The 17,523-nt window shown below is 41.8% G+C and overlaps 2 protein-coding genes across 2 annotated transcripts; both read right to left on the bottom strand.

Moving 5' to 3' along the window:
- Positions 1-4,895: 4,895 nt before the first annotated feature.
- polr1f (RNA polymerase I subunit F) lies at positions 4,896-10,905 on the bottom strand. The gene is made up of 4 exons (XM_037693416.1): positions 10,576-10,905; positions 9,731-9,872; positions 9,353-9,561; positions 4,896-5,651 (listed from the first exon to the last, which is right to left on the bottom strand). The coding sequence occupies exons 1-4, from the start codon at positions 10,875-10,877 to the stop codon at positions 5,195-5,197; spliced, it is 1,110 nt and encodes a 369-aa protein (XP_037549344.1). The 5' UTR covers positions 10,878-10,905; the 3' UTR covers positions 4,896-5,194.
- Positions 10,906-15,090: 4,185 nt separating this feature from the next.
- On the bottom strand, positions 15,091-17,207 carry LOC119425416 (transmembrane protein 196). Its single transcript, XM_037692942.1, has 3 exons — positions 17,072-17,207; positions 15,261-15,379; positions 15,091-15,162 (listed from the first exon to the last, which is right to left on the bottom strand). The coding sequence occupies exons 1-3, from the start codon at positions 17,205-17,207 to the stop codon at positions 15,091-15,093; spliced, it is 327 nt and encodes a 108-aa protein (XP_037548870.1).
- Positions 17,208-17,523: the final 316 nt, after the last annotated feature.

The raw sequence follows: 17,523 nt of genomic DNA, 5'->3' as shown, positions 1-17,523 counted from the left end.
GGGGGGGGGGGGGGGGGGGGTCCAGAGGTACGCTCATATTGTTCCAAATAAGCGACATCGGTGACAGAAAAACGAAGATCCAAAAGTTGTTGTCTGTCATACACCACCAGAGAGTTGATGTCACAGATGTGAAATGCAAAAAACAAAAATAATCCGAAGCAGAGGTGGATTGCAAGCCATGTACACGGGCGCCATCTTGAACTATGATTTCTGGTTCTTTTTTTTGTTATATCACGAAATTTATCATTATCGCCAGAATGCTCTGAAATATCACAATATTATATTTGAGCCATATCGCCCACCCCTAATATATATAGCGTCCCTCTTGGACAAATGTTCACCAGCCGCCACTGGGGTGGAGCCACTGGAGGGATTTGAGAATTTTCACAACATTCGATCCATCATTTGCAATTACCGGTGTTCAAACTCGAAGAGCGATTGGACCTGTTTTTAAGATTTTAAAAGCAATAATGACAACACTGTCGTCTAATGCTGAAGTGCAGACCTTTTTTGTGCTTGGTGGGTGACCGATGACAAAATTCAGAGCGAGCTAGAATGGAACTCCGCTGGTCCCTGACTCACCCCGGTCCTCTCCACTGGAGCCTCGGAGCCCCCTCAGGCTGTGCAGGCATCATCTCCCCGGCTCCGAACTCCGCTGGTCACCCCAGAAGATCCTCCGTGCTGCCGACTCGGGATTTGGATTCCTGCCTTGTGCGCTCTGCGGGCTCCGCTGATCTCCGCTGGTCTCCGCTGGTCACCACGGAGGATCATACGAGCTGCTGTCTCGCAGAAGGCCGTTGCCCGGACCACGGCCTTGCGTGCTCATGAAGGCCGAACCTTGATCCCGGCGGATGGGCAGACCAGGACGAGTCTGGGACGAAGGGTGGAAACGATTTTTAATAACATTTTATGTATAAAAAAACAACAACATATATTTATATATATTTTATCAGTGAAGATTTAAATAAATCAGTTAATTAACGGTGCCGTCTTTATCATGAAATCCTGTTGTCACTTTAATGACTATTAAATAATAAAGTTAAATCAGCCGAAAATTCATAAAAATACACAAAATTATTGGATCTCTCAGGAATATTTACCTTAAATATGTTTAAAAAAGCGATGCAGCCTTGAACTACAGAAGTACAAATCACAAAACAAGAATTACATTTTAAAGCAAAGCTAAAAAAAAAAAAAAATCCTTATTGTCCTTATTATTTAGTCATTGTCTTTCTTTTGTGTCTTCCTCAAAAGCTTCCACGTCAAAGTCCCAGGCACACCACAGATCATCAGCTCCGCCAGCTGAGCCAGATGAGTGGCCATCTTTCCTCTCAGATTTAGACAGGACTGAGCAGATGATCAGAAGGCCACTGTCTAAGGAGAACTTTTCCTTCTGCAAAAGGCATGATCGATGGTTTTTACTATCACTACGCCAAATTACTCAAACATAAAATGTTTAATTTTTACAAGTAGTAATCGAATGCAGAGAAAGTTAAAATTTTACCAGTTTGTTAATAGGTAGTTTTATCATTACAGTCTGCCATGTCCGGCCTTTTGAGGACATTCATGAGCTTGATGTGGCCCAAAATGAAAATGAGTTTGACACCACTGCACTAATGATATATACATATAGGATAGTGTAAACAGGGCTGTCAAGAGTTGCAACGAGTTTATGTTAGGTGAGTGAATGATCTGATCATCCGACTGCTGATTGCAGTAATCCAAATGAGCAGAAATAGAGGGCGCAAAACCAGTGGTTAATTTGAACCGGATCATGCCGGAACAAGATCAGGGAACGCGCTCATTTTGACCGCTCGGATCCGGCAACTCAAATCTCCGTCCCTAAAAGTCCAAAGTCATTGCACATTTTTATTTTGATTATTTATTAAATATACAACGAGACGTTGTCCAGTCTGTGCAGTGGATGTTCCGGGCCGGCCACACCACACCCCTGCCCAGCAGAGACGCGGTCTGCATGTCCCGCGGGGAGCGTCTTCATCCGCCTTCAGCTGTGCGCCCTGGTTGTTTTACGCACAGCGTCTCCAGACAGCTCTGCAGGACGCGCGCACAGCTGCTGTGTCAGAACTCCTGCACACATTACTGCGGTGCATAACATTTCAGACATAATAAATAAGCTTACAGTAATAAAAATAAAATAGAGTGAAATGTTTGAGGTGTATTAAAATTACATCACGTTTCAAAACAATGGCACTAATTAGTCAAAATAACAGCGACCAAAATGTCGAAAAGACAATTTATTATCTCCAATAAATGCATGGATAGATTGTCCTTAGGTGGACAACAGAGAATTGAAGCACCTGAAAGCAGTGGCATTGAGATTGGAGCAGAACAACACGCAGGACTGAATTCAACCGAGTTTGGTCGGAATGTGTGTGTGTGTGTGTGTGGGGGGGGGGGGGGGGGGGGTACGCTCGACAAAATAGGACTTGCATTCACACACAGGCTTGTTTATTGTTGTTGCTTTCTAAACTAGTAATTTCCATTCAACCGTTATTTATACAGGTTGTTAGTCTCATTGAGCCTTGTCATTTACAAACCAGATTCCAAAAAAGTTGGGACACTAAACAAATTGTGAATAAAAACTGAATGCAATGATGTGGAGGTGCCAACATCTAAAACTTTATTCAGAATAAACACAAATCACAGATCAAAAGTTTAAACTGAGAGAATGTATCATTTTAAGGAAAAAATCTGTTGTTTCCAAATTTCATGGTGTCAACAAATCCCCAAAAAGTTGGGACAAGTCCATTTGTACCACTGTGTGGCATCCCCCCTTCTTCTTACAACACTCAACAGACGTCTGGGGACAGAGGAGACCAGTTTCTCAAGTTTAGAAATAGGAATGCTCTCCCATTCATGTCTAATACAGGCCTCTAACTGTTCAATCGTCTTGGGCCTTCTTTGTCGCACCTTCCTCTTTATGATGCGCCAAATGTTCTCTATAGGTGAAAGATCTGGACTGCAGGCTGGCCATTTCAGTACCCGGATCCTTCTCCTACGTAGCCATGATGTTGTGATTGCTGCAGAATGTGGTCTGGCATTATCGTGTTGAAAAATGCAGGGCCTTCCCTGAAAGAGATGACGTCTAGATGGGAGCATATGTTGTTCTAGAACCTGAACATAGTTCTCTGCATTAATGGTGCCTTTCCAGACATGCAAGCTGCCCATGTCACAAACGCTCATGCAACCCCATACCATCAGTGATGCAGGCTTCTGAACGGAGCGTTGATAACAACTTGGGCTATCCTTGTCCTCTCTGGTCCGGATGACATGGCGTCCCAGTGTTCCATAAAGAACTTCAAATCGTGACTCATCTGACCACAGAACAGTCTTTCATTTTGCCACACTCCATTTTAAATGACCCCTGGCCCAGTGCAAACGTCTGAGCTTGTGGAGCTTGCTTAGAAATGGCTTCCTCTTTGCACTGTAGAGTTTCAGCTAGCAACGGCGGGTGGCACGGTGGATTGTGTTCACTGACAATGCTTTCTGGAAGTATTCCTGAGCCCATTCTGTTATTTCCTTGACAGTGGCATTCCTGTTTGAGGTGCAGTGACGTTTAAGGGCCCGGAGATCACGAGCATCCAGTAGTTTTGCGACCTTGACCCTTACACACAGCGATTGTTCCAGATTCTCTGAATCTTTTGATGATGTTATGCACCGTTGATGATGATAACTTAAAAGTTTTAAAATTTTACGCTGGGTAACACCATTCTGGTATTGCTGCACAATCTTTCTGCGCAACAATGGTGGAATTGGTGATCTTCTTACCATCTTGGCTTCTGAGAGACACTGACACTCTGAGAAGCTCTTTTTATACCCAGTCATGTTGTCAATTGACCTAATTAGTGTTAATTGGTCTTCCAGCTGTTTGTTATATGCTCAATTTCCTTTTTCCAGCCACTTATTGCTACTTGTCCCAACTTTTTTGGGATTTGTTGACACTGTGAAATTTTGAATCATTTTTCCTTTAAAATGTTACATTTACTCAGATTAAACTTTTGATCTGTCATCTATGTTATATTACGAATAAAATATTGACATTTGCTATCTCCACATCATTGCATTCAGTTTTTATTCACAATTTGTTTAGTGTCCCAACTTTTTTGGAATCCGGTTTGTAGTACCTGAACTAAAATGTTAGGCAGCATAAACCTCCACGAGAAATTTGCCAGTGAGTGAGAACTGAATAATAGTCTAGTCAATTGAAGCTTATCTTTAAGCTTCTGATAAGCTCAAGTCTTAGCACCTAAAAGCTAATTAGAGTTCCAGTGAAAAACCAGAGGATGGGTGTGTGTGCGTGTGGAGGTAAAGAAAACACAAAGATCCCGTGGCGTCTCTCAGCAACTCATCCCTCGACACCCACAGAACAGATGAGTGTGAAAATGTTCATAAAGTTCAGAGTTTTGTTTTAACTGGTAATATTAGATCTCCCTAAAAGACTTGGCTTAAGTAAAACTCATCAAAATGCTCACGACGTAAAACAAAGAAGCTGCAAGTTTTATAAAGTTAAAACAGTGCATTTTATCACATTTAAATTAAACAATGCCACACCTTTAATAACAATTTTCTGTCACACCCATCTGTAATGTTAAAACTACTCCTGCCGACAACTTAAGAGAAACAAACACTTGTGGTTTGAGATCCAAACATGTATTTCACATTTCTGTGGTTCTCAGTCAAAGCAAATAAAACACAGGACTTGAGTTCTCCAAAGTTTATTGGCTGCACTGTAACTGTGTCAAACACTCAACCAGGAAGCTAAAAGAACATCTCACTTTTTGTTTAAGTGGATACAAAGACTGTTTCAAACGGAGGAGGCAAATAAAACATCTGATCTCTGCTTGTCTGGCTCGTACACTTACAGCTCCTTTTTCTTTTTTTACATCAGTTTTAATTCTCCAAATAAAAACTGGTTTGTGTTGGTGTTCAGTGCTGACTGTTTCTTTGTGTTGGCTGGTGTATGTGAAGTGGTTTAGCTCCACCAGCAGGCAGCAAACTGAAATCACAGTCCACTGAGTGATGGTTTCTTCTGCTCATTTAATCTTCAGTCCAAGTTCAAACCGAGCAGCACTTGATTAAGGCACATAAAGCTTTTCCTCCAGATCCATCAAGGTGCTCTGCCTCACTGATGTAAGTTTCTTATAGAACATCCAGTCCATCATTTCTTTCCACTTCAGACAAACCGATCGGCCTCCCCTCTTCTCTTCTTCATGGGTTTTGTCAGTGCGTTATCTTCACTCGTACTAGATGTGGGATCAGTCACACTTTCACGCTTCCTTTTCTTGCGAGGTTTTTCGCTAACAGAACTGTTGCTCCCGTCGTCTTCGCGAGAGATCTCCACCTCCTCCTGTTCCTCTTTTAAATGCTTGTCTTTTTTCTTTTTCTTCTTTTTCTTGCCGTTTGTCTCATCCGTTGTTCCGTTCAGCTGGTTGGCAGGTATACTTGGTACCGGTATCTCTCCTTCCGTTTCCTCCTCTTTGATTTCCTTTTTCTTCTTCTTCTTTTTCTTGGGCGTGTCGTCGGGGGACTGGAGGGTTGGTTCTGCAGCTGGTTCTGCTTCCTGTGGTTCCAGCTGTTCAATGGGAACGCCGGACTCGGAGTTCTCACTCATAGCCAGCAGCTCCTGCACCCTGAGATACACAAAAACAAAGGATGGAGAATAATCAGCAGTTTTTCCTTTTGTACCATTAGTGCTCGTAATTTACAGGCACCAACGGGAAAATTAGAAGCTTGATCGTTTTTCTAACAAATACATGATTAAATAATTTAAAGGAAATTGTTTATTTTTACTTTAAATGTAAAATTTCAGAGCAATAAAGTACTTCCAACATTAGGGATGCACGACTTTGGATTTTTGGCCGATATCCGATGTACCGATATTTTTTTCTAGACCTACTTACAGAGACTACGTAGCTTCCTCTGCTGTGGAGCTAGAATACATTATCCTGCAGGTCTTTGTCAGTTTGGACCGTTACCAAATGCAGATAACAAAAAGGGGGCTGAAAATGATGGAACACCTCAAATTGGATGATGTTTAATGTCAAATTTATTCATGACATTTATTCTCTAACACAATGACAACACTGGAACAGTGCAAATTTGTAAATTTTCACAAATCTAAACTCAACAGTGTGCGTGACGTCATCACGTTGTGCTGGCGCTGCAGGCGTCCGTGTTACTGGACAGTCATGTCATGACTGTCGACGAGGAAGAGGGCCGGCTCCAGAGGAGGGGGCGTGCTAAAGACACCTTCTTAGCACCAACATAACTGGTTTGTTCCACTTTGGAGTAAGCTGTTGGGGGAAGAATCAGTTTTGTGCTGTGTTTCCTTGACTGATGAAGCCTTCTGGATGGAAGGTGAAATGTTTCAGCAAAAAAAGAAACTCCAGATGACCTGACTGAAAATTGTTGGATTGTATACCTGGATTATTGAGCATGGACTTTTTTGGTAACAGAAGGATCATTTTAATTTTTTTATTTTTATACTTGGAGACTGAATACTTTCCTAAATAAAGTAATTTAAGTAAAATTACCCCTTGTTTTTTTTAAATTTTATATAATACTGCAAAGCAACGTGTTAAGTTGATTTTGTCAAATAAATAACTATGATTTCTGTTTTTTTTTTGTTATATCACAAAATTAGGGCAGCACGGTGGCGCAACTGGTAAATGGACTGTACTTATACAGCACCTTTCTATCTTATCGAGATACTCAAAGCTCTTTACAACAATCTGTGCTTCATTTACCCGTTCATACAGCTCTATACTAGATCTCTACAAAGCTAATTGAACAAATCATTCTAAAGAGACTAATCAGAGATTTATCACATTCATACACTGATGGGACACACATCAGAGGCAGTGAGGGGTTCAGTGTCTTGCCCAGGGACACTTCGACATGTGACTGCTGGTGGATTCAAACCCCAAACTCTCGCATTGGAGGACGACTGCTCTAACCACTCAGCCACAGCCACCCAGCTGCTGGTAGAGCTGCTGCCTCTCAGCGAGCAGGTTCTTGGTTCAAATCCCAGTCCGGGGGCCTTTCTGGGTGGAGCTTGCATGTTCTCTCCGTGTATGCGTGGGTTTACTCCGCAATGTTTCCCCTACCATTATACAAGCGGGGTGCCCCACCCCGTCAACAGAACTGAGCACTGCGCCTACCAAACCGAACTGGCCCCCACCCCGGCACTGACATAACACTAAGCTAGCAGCGCAAAATACAGGCTATATAGCTAAAAAGCTAAAAGCAGTGCCCACGTTGCCTCTTCCCTCAGGCTGACACTGATGTGTTCTCTGGAGTGATGAATCAAACTTCTCCAATTGGCAATCTGATGGACGAGGCTGGGTTTGGTGGTTGCCATGAGAACGGTACTTGTCTGACTGCATTGTGCCAAGTGTGAAGTTTGGTGGAGTGGGGATTATGGTTTGGGGTTGTTTTTCAGGAGCTGGGCTTGACCCCTTAGTCCCAGTGAAAGGAACTCTGACTGCTTCAGCATACCAAGACATTTTGGACTATTCCATGCTCCCAACTTTGTGGGAACAGTTTGGAGCTGCCCCTTCCTCTTCCAACATGACTGTGCACCAGTGCACAAAACAAGGTCCATAAAGAATTGGATGCAGAGTCTGGTGAGGATGAACTTGACTGGCCTGCACAGAGCCCTGATCTCAACCCGACAGAACACCTTTGGGATGAATTTCAGCGGAGACTGAGAGCCAGGTCTTCTCGTCCAACATCTGTATGTGACTCAAATGTGCTTCTGGAAGAACTGTTAAAAAAAAAACCATAAACACACTCCTAAACCTGTGGACAGACTTCAGGAAGAGTTGAAGCTGTTCTAGCTGCAAAGGGTGGACCAGCGTCATAGTGAACCCTGTGGATTAGGAATGGGACGTCACTTAACTCATTTGTGAGTCAAGGCAGGTGAGCAAATTATTTTGGCAATGTAGTGCACACACACACATACACACACACACACACACACACACACACACACACACACACACACACACACACAAACAGCACCTTTTAAATCGGTGAGTTATTTTGATGGAATGGCCGATGTTCGATATTTAACTTTATCGCTAACATTGTCCGATACCACGCTGATAATATTGTGCATCCCTATTCAACATGCTCAACAAATTCACTCCTCATGATTCTTTTCCATTAAAACCAAACATTAGATAGTATTTGTACAGGCCCCGTTATCCATGTGCTACTACAACATTTATCCTGTGTACACCAAGTATATGGAGCGTTTAACTTGTAAACTTTGTTAGTGATTAGCAACATATGGACAAGGTCTGTTTAAAACTACTGATTTCAAATCTAATCCTCATCAGAGATTTGGGATCAGTGGTTATTTAAATATCTGAACATGAACAAGTTTAAAGGGTCAGCTGAGAGCGACACAGGTCTGCACTATTATTTTGCTCCGTTTGAAATATAGCTGGAAAAAACATGTCTACACAACAAAGAGCTGAATGTTCTCCTCTTAGAGAAATAAATAAGACAAAAAAGGAAAAACTCCAATTGCATCGATTAATAATCTAAATTAAAGGTCTAGAATTTCTTAAAGAAATGCACATTGCTTGCAGCCAGAGTTCTGAACAATCATAATTTTCTATGTAAATAAAATGAATTATGGTCATTTTGTCAAATCTTGAAAATAACATTCAATCTCATGCAACACCACTGGTGCTGTCTCTTAGTGCTCGGGGTGTGGGTACTAGTGAATGACTCTCAGCTACTACCACATTAAATTTTAGCTCAATTTTTGACTAAGTTAAAGCAATTTTTGAGATTTTTAAATAAAGATTAGCTGTGGAGGCTGCCTCAAACGAGCTCAACTCCAAGAGTTCGATATGCACATCCAACTTTTTGTATTTCAATTACATCAGCTTGCTGTTTCACGAAATATTTCGCTAACAGACATCACACACGCACCTACACAGAGACGTCATCTAGTGCATGACTTATAAATTATCCCGATTCAACATTTAATTATTTTATTATCTGTTGCAATAAACCCTCAGCATTAAACAGGATTCAGTTTTATTAGAATCACGCTGCAGAAAATGATAAAACAGGAAAATCTCACTTAAAACGTTCAGTTCACATCATCAAAAAGCAGTTTTTATGCTCACTATAATTTCATTTTTATTTTTGGCTGAACCAAAACACCAGTTCCACGTGACGCCACCCTCATGTGGCAGCAGAGACTTATGACAGGCAGATGTGTTGAGCACCTTCTCAGTCAGCACTCGGGTCATTAGCCCAGATTAGCTCTGCATCGAACCCGACCTCCGTACCACCTCAGCTCACAACTCACCTGGTCCGATCTAACTGTCCCCGGATCAGCAGGACTCCTGCAGCATCAGCATCGAGAGCCATCACCTTGAACTCCAGCTCTGTCCCGATCTTCGGTCCATTATCCCTCCAGGTTTCCATGGAGACGCGATTTGGTTTGGGGATGCTGGCATTGAAGCAGCCGTGCACAAGGCAGCCTACGTGGCTCATGGCTAGTTTATTTACTTTACCCTGTGGAAATCAGGTATATTTATCCCAGTTATACTCCAGGGGCATGAATAGAAGTTCTAGTTTATTGTCAAAATATGCAGCGCTGCTTGATGAGCAGAGCAAAACAAAATAATACAAAAAAAAAACCCCAGATATTTAAATAAAAGCAGCTAAATGATGCGACTCTTACCAGGAGGGTCTGTCCCTTTTTGGGCTGAAATACAATAAAGTTGGCTTCTATGTCCATGTGGATGTAGCCGCTGTCATCGTAAATGTGTCCTCGTTGGCCCAGGAGCCTGATGTTGTCATAAGCTAACGGCACGCCATTTACACTGGAAAACACAAACACAGGACGTTTATGACACTGGGAGTGACGACCAAACCTTTTATTTGCTCCAACACACCTGCAAACTCCTGCTTACAACAAACTCCCACCGACATCTTGAACTGGAGCACATTGTCCATTAGCAGAAAGATATTCAACAACAAGGTCTTGCAAATTAAAAGACAACGTTTTAATGAAGAAAAACCCATCAAAACAGTTCTGATTAAATTTAGAACTAATTATCTTATTTTCCAGTAACTTCTGTAGAACTACCTGAACATGTTGTGATTTAAGATGTTAAATTAATCCCTATAGGTCTGATCTAAAAATGATGTTGTTACTGAACAGTACCAGGTTGTTCAGTCAGAAGTCTGAAATGGATTAGACCATCTTCTTAAAATCTGATAAATGTTAAAAGAAAATAACTGCAGCTTTTAAACTACTTTCTATATCATTAAATGTTGCACTCAAAACAATTAGACACACGTTTTATAACAGTATTAGACTTATCTGTTATATAAAGGCGTGAAACACATTTATTTTGAGTTGTTTTATTTGTTTCTTATTCGCTACTTCTCTGTTTTGTGTAAAAACTGACAGTATCTTGATACTCGTGTTTTTGTCCATAAATGAAAAAGTACTACATGAAAATACCAAGTGAAGGCAGTTTAAATTAACAGAGTATCTGGACACCATGGCCATAACCCCACCTCTGGGAGAACTTCAGCAGCTCTCCGTCCAGCTCCTCCTGTATTCCCGTCCTCTTCTTGTTCAGATACTGCGGCGCCAGAGCGACGTGTCTCCGGTGCGGGTTCAGAACCAGACACGAGTATGGCGCCGACAGCAGCTGCGAGGCGGCGGCGAAAGACGGGATGACGCAGGGGACGCCGCCCGCAGCCCCGTCCCGAGCGGCGGACGCTTTGTCCGGCTCGACCGGGGCGCGAGCGGCGGGCATTTCACCGGGCGCGCTCACATGTCTCCTGTCGTCTTTGGCATGCTTGAAGTTCGCCATGCTTGCTAGAAACCGGAAGACAAACAAGTCACGACTTCCGCTTTGAGAAACGGAAAACAGCTGCGCACGTCAGAAACTAGTTATAATTGAACACTGCCCCCTGCTGGCGAGGCGGTGGTATTACATCTAGGGACGTCGTTAGTGACTAGAAGAAAATTATTAGAAACAGTTAAAATTATTTTATTTATATAGAGCCAAGTCACAACAAAAGTCATCTCAGGGCACTGAACAGAAACATTCAAATACATAAAAAGTAATTTAACACCATTTATCTGAGGAGCAGACTGCTTCGTTGTAGACTCTCATTCTGAGCAAGCATGAAGGCGACAGTGGAAAGGAAAAACTCCCTCATGAGGAAGAAATCTTTAGCAGAACCAGGCTCAGGACAAGCGTCCGTCTGCTTCAAGCTTATTACAATTAAATATATATATGTAGTTGAGGGCAGCAGAGTGGCACAACTGGTAGAGCTGCTGCCTCTCAGCGAGCAGGTCCCTGGTTCAAACCCCGGTCCAGGGGCCCCTCTGGGTGGAGTTTGCATGTTCTCTCCGTGCATGCGTGGGTTTTCTCCGGGTGCTCCGGTTTCCTCCCACAGACCAAAAACATGCATGTTAGGCTCATTGGTAATTCTAAATTGTCCCTAGGTGTGAGTGAGAGAGTGAATGGTTGTTTGTCTCGTTTGTCTCTATGTGGCCCTGTGATGGACTTGCGACCCGTCCAGGGTGTACCCTGCCCCTCACACAGTGATTGCTGGACATGGGCACCAGTGACCCCCGTGACCCAAAAATGGAATAAGCGGGTAAAGATAATGGATGGATGGATGGATGAATAATGTGAATATTTGTTGACAACATTAGTACTAACCTGACAATAAATCCAGACTTACATAAATATTTTCAATATATTTATAATTATTGACATATTAATGGGATTTAAAATAGGATTTATTCCGAAAAAAAGAAGAAAAAAAAAGAATATCAGCCCCATTGTGTTTAACATATAAAAATATGCAATAAGACCTAATGCTGTTGTCCCTTTGGGGGAGTTTATAGCACCCATAAAGTATCTGAACAATGCAAACTACTATCCTAAAGCTGGATTTTGCATGCTTTAATTTTGATTTAGACTCATTTAATTTTCTTTACGATAGTAACTTTGTTTGTTTTTAGCTTGTAACTTTGTAATAATCTGCCATCTGGACCAGGTTTCTCCTGTAAAAGAGTAATAAATCTCAAATGACTTCCTGGTTAAATTTCCCCATAACATGTCATAAAGCTCTAAACCTTTATTAAGTTCAGGAAAGCTGGAGAACTGTAGCTGATCACAGCGAGTTCTCATTGTGGGCAAGGATATTTGGGAATAAGTGTTTTGTTTGTTGTAGATGCAATTATCCCAAAACCCCCAGAGGCTTAAAGCAAAGCCCACAAAAGCCCCAGGTTTCTGCTGATATGAACTGTAATTTCCCTTGATAGGTTAGCAGCTGGGATCACGTGGCTTTAAAAAGGGCTTCGCTTTACAGTGCTAATTAGTGGTCTTTAATTCATAAAGTCCGCAGAAGTTTCAGTCTGTTAAAGCACCAACATAAAGCTTACAGACACTTTCATGTTCCGTTTTGTCAAGTTCCAAACTCTACACGTATATTTAACAGATGAATTGCAGTTCTTTCTGGTTTAGTTTTTGTTACTGAGTATTACTCAGGGAACATCTTCACTGTTCATTCACTGCACTAACTTCATGCACTGCTTTCTAAGCTGACATTTATTGCATAATCTTCACGCTGACGTTGAAAGAGCACTTATTGATTCTGTAATCCTCCTCATATTAAGATCATTAGGGTGACCTGAGGTGTCGATTAGTGCACGCTCACATGAACGCTCACACCCGGGCCCACACAGACACGGCATGTGGAAGTAGCTTCTCACACACACGCGCACACAGATCTTGTGTTACTATTTTCTGACAGCGCAGCACCACAGGAGGTGGCATGATTCAGCACTCCTCTCTGAAACACTGATGGGGTAAATTGCAGATCTCCGCTCTCTCAGGGGGTGTCACGGCCCCCCTCTGCGGTCTGTTGTCACGGTGATGAACAGTGATGTGGTGCCCTAAACAGCCAGAGCTCCCAGCAGCTTCTGCTGCGATGGGAAGTGGTTAAGAGGCAGAGAAATGTGCACACAACAACAACACTCACGTCTGGACTACAACAAACCGTCATAATTAGGAGGTGAGCAGCATGATGTTGTCAGAGCGGCTGCATATCTTTACAACAAGTCAGAGTCGCTGTAAGTTTATGTGATGCTGCGTTTTACTGCTGCATGAAACACTTTGTGCTTTGAGAGATGCTATAAAACAGATTTACTTCATCTGCCAAAGGCATTATTGTGTTAAACTGTGGTCCCACAAGAATGTGGTTGGCTCTTGAATCATGTCGACAAGATTGTTTTCAAACTATCGATGTGTGATGCTGATGCTGGGTTTTAGGAACTGAACTTATAAGGCTGTTAAAACCTCAGGATCAGAATCAGAATAAACTTTATTATCATTGTACCAAGATACAGTGAGATTATGTTCGTACAGTCGTCTGAAAGATGGGCTTAGTGCACGTTGCTGCTGCTGCAAGAGCACGGCCTCTTATTCTTTATCAGAATACTTTTTTAGATAGAAAAAGGTAAAAGACCATGAGGATGGGATAGTGGTATTACAAAAAAGATCTCTTCACATCTTGTCCTTTCAGGACACGATTTGAGACATCAAAAAACTCTACCATCAACAACATTTATAAACACATGCGTTTGATTTGCGATAGACAAGTCCCAGGAGAAGTTTGATAATCGGCCCACATCTGAGGCCAAACATGGGAGTCAGATTCAGATAAGCCACAAGTGTTGATTTTCTTCAGGCAGACTGTTTTTTTCTTGTCAGCCTTGAGTCCTGCTGGAACTTTCCAGATCCAAAATGGCCAGATTAGTGGGCCTTCCACTGATCCGTGCTATGAGCCTTCTTCAAGGTCGACTCCAACATGCTGGCGAGTCCTAGAAGCCACAGGTGGCCTGCGATTCTCACAAATCGCTTCCATCTTACAGTTTAGCTCATAAATCAGCTGATTTTGAGTACTCGAAGCACAAACTAAACCTTCACACAGACTTGGCAGTTTTGTCATAGCCAAAACTGCTGCTGCCGTCTTCTTCAAAAGCCGATAACATAGGGACCTGTCGATGCCAAAATGCAGAAACCCTGCTCTCATGAATCCAATTATATAAATGTCTTCGGCGTCCTCCTGAGACAGAACTGAAAGACACATCAGCTTCCAAACTTCCCATGGGTCCATGACGTATCCTGCAGCATGAGTCTCAGCAGGACATGAGGGCTCTCCAGGACCCAGTCGTTTTGTTCAAAATATTTTGTCAATTTCATTGAAAGTCCAGTTCACCAGATCCATAATAGTATTTTTTTTGTTTGGAAGATGTGTACCAGGAGCTCCGAGGCACAGACGGAGAGCAAAAAGCAGGCGGGAGAGGAGAAGGCGTCCACCTTGAGCGAGAGCAGAAAAATGCTACTCGATATGTGTTTTGCCTTCATAGAGTACTGTAATTTCTAAAATGTTTTTTTTTTTACAAGGTGCCACAAACACAAAACTCATCCAAAGCTTGACCACTTCTCAGATTAGCCATATACACTTTATTTAAATTACATTTAAAAGAAGTGTTATAAAAATAGTTTGGATTTCTAGGTACTTGATAAACAAGCATTGATACATACTCCAGTACATAGCTCATCATTTTTATGTCAAAGCATTTCATTATTGGACAATAAATACAGTTTACTGGTGGTTACCTCAATATGCATTCCAAGAACTAGACGGGGAAACTGAACCAGGACAATGATACTGAAATAACGATATCTCTCCAATAAAACTAGATCAGCTGCATGCCTAATTTGTGCTCATCACTAAAGATTCTGATCCATCCATCGAGGCCAGGAAGGATTGGACACAGAGTCAACATCCAGGCTTTGGTTTGAGTTGGAGAGAGGAGCTCTGAATCCATGTTTGCATAATAACTCAGAAGAACAAAACCTGTCCTTGTGACGTTTGTCTTCCTCTAATGGGAGAAAATTGAAGGCTCCAAGGGGATATAATTGTCTTGGAGCAGATTTTGGGGAATGTTGTGAACTACAAGCTGTCACACTGACTGTCTCTGTCTCCAGACAGGAATCATCAAGGCGATGCTGCAGTGTGTCCGTTGTAGGAGACCTGAGCAATACCGTTACTGGAGTTGTCAAGAATCTCCTAAAGAAAAACACAAATGAGACACACTTTTTACACCATGCTGAATCTTCTAAAATCATTTTAGATGTTTTTTTCTTTTCTTTTTTGCCGTGTCTTACCTTTTCGGCCATCTCATGCGAGTGGTGCAGTGAGTGTTCCCTCTCCATGAACATCCTCTGCTGCTCAGAGCTGGCCAGTCGACACGTAAGCCATGTGGATAAGGTACAAGATGAGATCCCTGGAGGAGACAGGAAGTTTTAAATAGTTTTGACAGAAATTAGCCATTCCCAGAGGACAAATCCTGCAGGCCCTGGCCTACTTTTTTCCACCACATCCCATAAAAATATGTGAAAGAAACAGAAGTTTTCTAATAAAACTATAAGTGGATTGGCAGATGATGTGATGAATTGTGATGGCACTATAAAAATGCAATTTTCAGCAGAAAATGAATTAGCTGATTTGGTACAGAAGACATATAATGTTCTAGAATGCGCCGCTCAAGGTGGCTGCATGTTGGAGCAGCTCTGTTACTTTCATTCTGAGATTTTGCGTTTGGAAACTTTAATTCCTCTTTTTCTGGATGTAAATCACATTTTTTGGATGATTGTTTCCTCTGGTATCAGATGCTGTGCAGCTGGAAGGATTTTTACTGAAACTTTTTTAGTTTTGGACATTTGTTATGATGCGTAACCATGGCAACAAGGCAGTTTTCTACAACCAACAGCAGCTGATTAACATCTCAAAAGCTCAAATAATATCTCAACTACAGTCCCAAATCTCAAATGAGTTGAAAAGGATGTTCTGTGGATGCATTCTCATCTACCTGCCAGCTGTGCTCAAGTGCCTGATCACTGAGATCCTGGAACTAGCAGGAAACATGGCTCATGACAGCAGAAGGACAGGATCGTCCCTCGGTACAAATAGCTGGCTGTCCGCAGCGACGAGGAGCTCGACAGACTGCTGGGAGGAGTGGCCATCGCTCTGGGAGGAGTTCTGCCCAGCATTCGGGCGGTCCTACAGCCCGGGGGAACCGAGAGGCCAGCCGAGTCTGGGTGGACGGATAGGACGGCATCTGCAGCCAGTTTCTTAGGATCCACTGTGGGATGGACCTTTACAAGAGATCCTTCCTGTCTACAGCCATCAGCATCTATAACATCTCTTAATGAAATGAGGATAACGAGTTACAACAACAAATAATTTCCCTCTGGGATTAATAATTTTGAATTGAATTGAATTGAATATAAATGCTTAGGATGTGGTGGATTCTGATGTTCTCATTCTCAAATGAGGAAACAAATATCTAATTTGGAGAAAGGTGCAGAACATAACTAAAATTTTATGTTAAAATAAAAAATGGTAAAGTTTAGATATTCAAATTTGTTTTATTTTAGGCAGCAGATGTGCTGAATTACAATATTCAAATGTTATTTGCTGTATGCAACCAAAGTACCACGATTTAAGGTAGAAAACAAACAAACAAACAAACAAACAAACAAAAAAACAAACAAACAAAAAAACAAAAAAACACTTATGCAGTTTTTACTTCCTTAAAGAAATATTTCAGATATTCTAAAGTGAGCAGCTTCTGAAAGGTTATGATCAAATAATATCTTACCTGTTGCAGATAGTTCTTTGAATGAGCAGAGATTGGAGGCTTAATTTTGACAGGGTTGCATTAACAGCTGGTTTGATCTGGACCAAAACCAAAGTGGATTTCTGCTGACTTTAAAGAGCTACAACAGATATCTACAACAGGTAATATATTCATTGCTCATAACCTTTCAACAAAAACCCACTTCTCCCTGAACTTTCCATTTAATTCACTTGCAAACAAAATATACTAAATTATTCCTGTTTTAAGACAGTTTGTCTTATAATCTGTAACACAACAGATGATGTCGTACAGTTTGTTTGGCTTCAGCTCATTTACCGAGACATGCCAGTGTCATGGCAGCCAAGTGGATGGATTGCAATGAGTTCGGCCGTTTGTTCAGCGCCCGGACAAACTGGAAGTTGAGAATCCCAGCAATCAGACCGCAGATGCAGCACGCTGAAAAAAGGATCATCTGAAACATACACAGGTAAAAACGTTCATGCTAATGGAATGCGTTTGACACAGCTGATCACAATATTTTACTACAGAGGTTGAATTTGATATTGGGATTACAGAAACAGCTCTAAATTGGTTTAAATCATATTTATCTGATATCCTGATACATGCTCAATAATCCAGGTAGAAAAATCCAAAAAAGTTCAATCTGGTCCTCTGGACATCCAAAAAACAAGAAAACAAAAAAACAAAACAAAGCAAAAAAAAAATATATATAGAAACGTTTCGTCTTTAATCCAAAGTACTTCCTCAGTCTGAGGTGCTGTATTCAG

Source organism: Nematolebias whitei, chromosome 19, assembly GCF_014905685.2.
Source record: "Nematolebias whitei isolate Nwh7 chromosome 19, NemWhi1, whole genome shotgun sequence".
Lineage (NCBI taxonomy): Eukaryota > Metazoa > Chordata > Actinopteri > Cyprinodontiformes > Rivulidae > Nematolebias > Nematolebias whitei.
Note: the sequence above shows the minus strand (reverse complement) of the source record. Positions and strands in the feature narration are given on the sequence as shown.

Coding starts and splice junctions, on each gene's coding strand:
- polr1f (XM_037693416.1), bottom strand. CDS start 10,877: ATGGCGAACTTCAAGCATGCCAAAGACGACAGGAGACATGTGAGCGCG. Junction 9,873..10,575: donor CTGCTGAAGTTCTCCCAGAG/GTGGGGTTATGG, acceptor TGTGTTTTCCAG/TGTAAATGGCGTGCCGTTAG. Junction 5,652..9,352: donor GGACAGTTAGATCGGACCAG/GTGAGTTGTGAG, acceptor TGTGTATCTCAG/GGTGCAGGAGCTGCTGGCTA.
- LOC119425416 (XM_037692942.1), bottom strand. CDS start 17,207: ATGATCCTTTTTTCAGCGTGCTGCATCTGCGGTCTGATTGCTGGGATT. Junction 15,380..17,071: donor CATGACACTGGCATGTCTCG/GTAAATGAGCTG, acceptor TGTCTCCTCCAG/GGATCTCATCTTGTACCTTA. Junction 15,163..15,260: donor CGCATGAGATGGCCGAAAAG/GTAAGACACGGC, acceptor GTTTTTCTTTAG/GAGATTCTTGACAACTCCAG.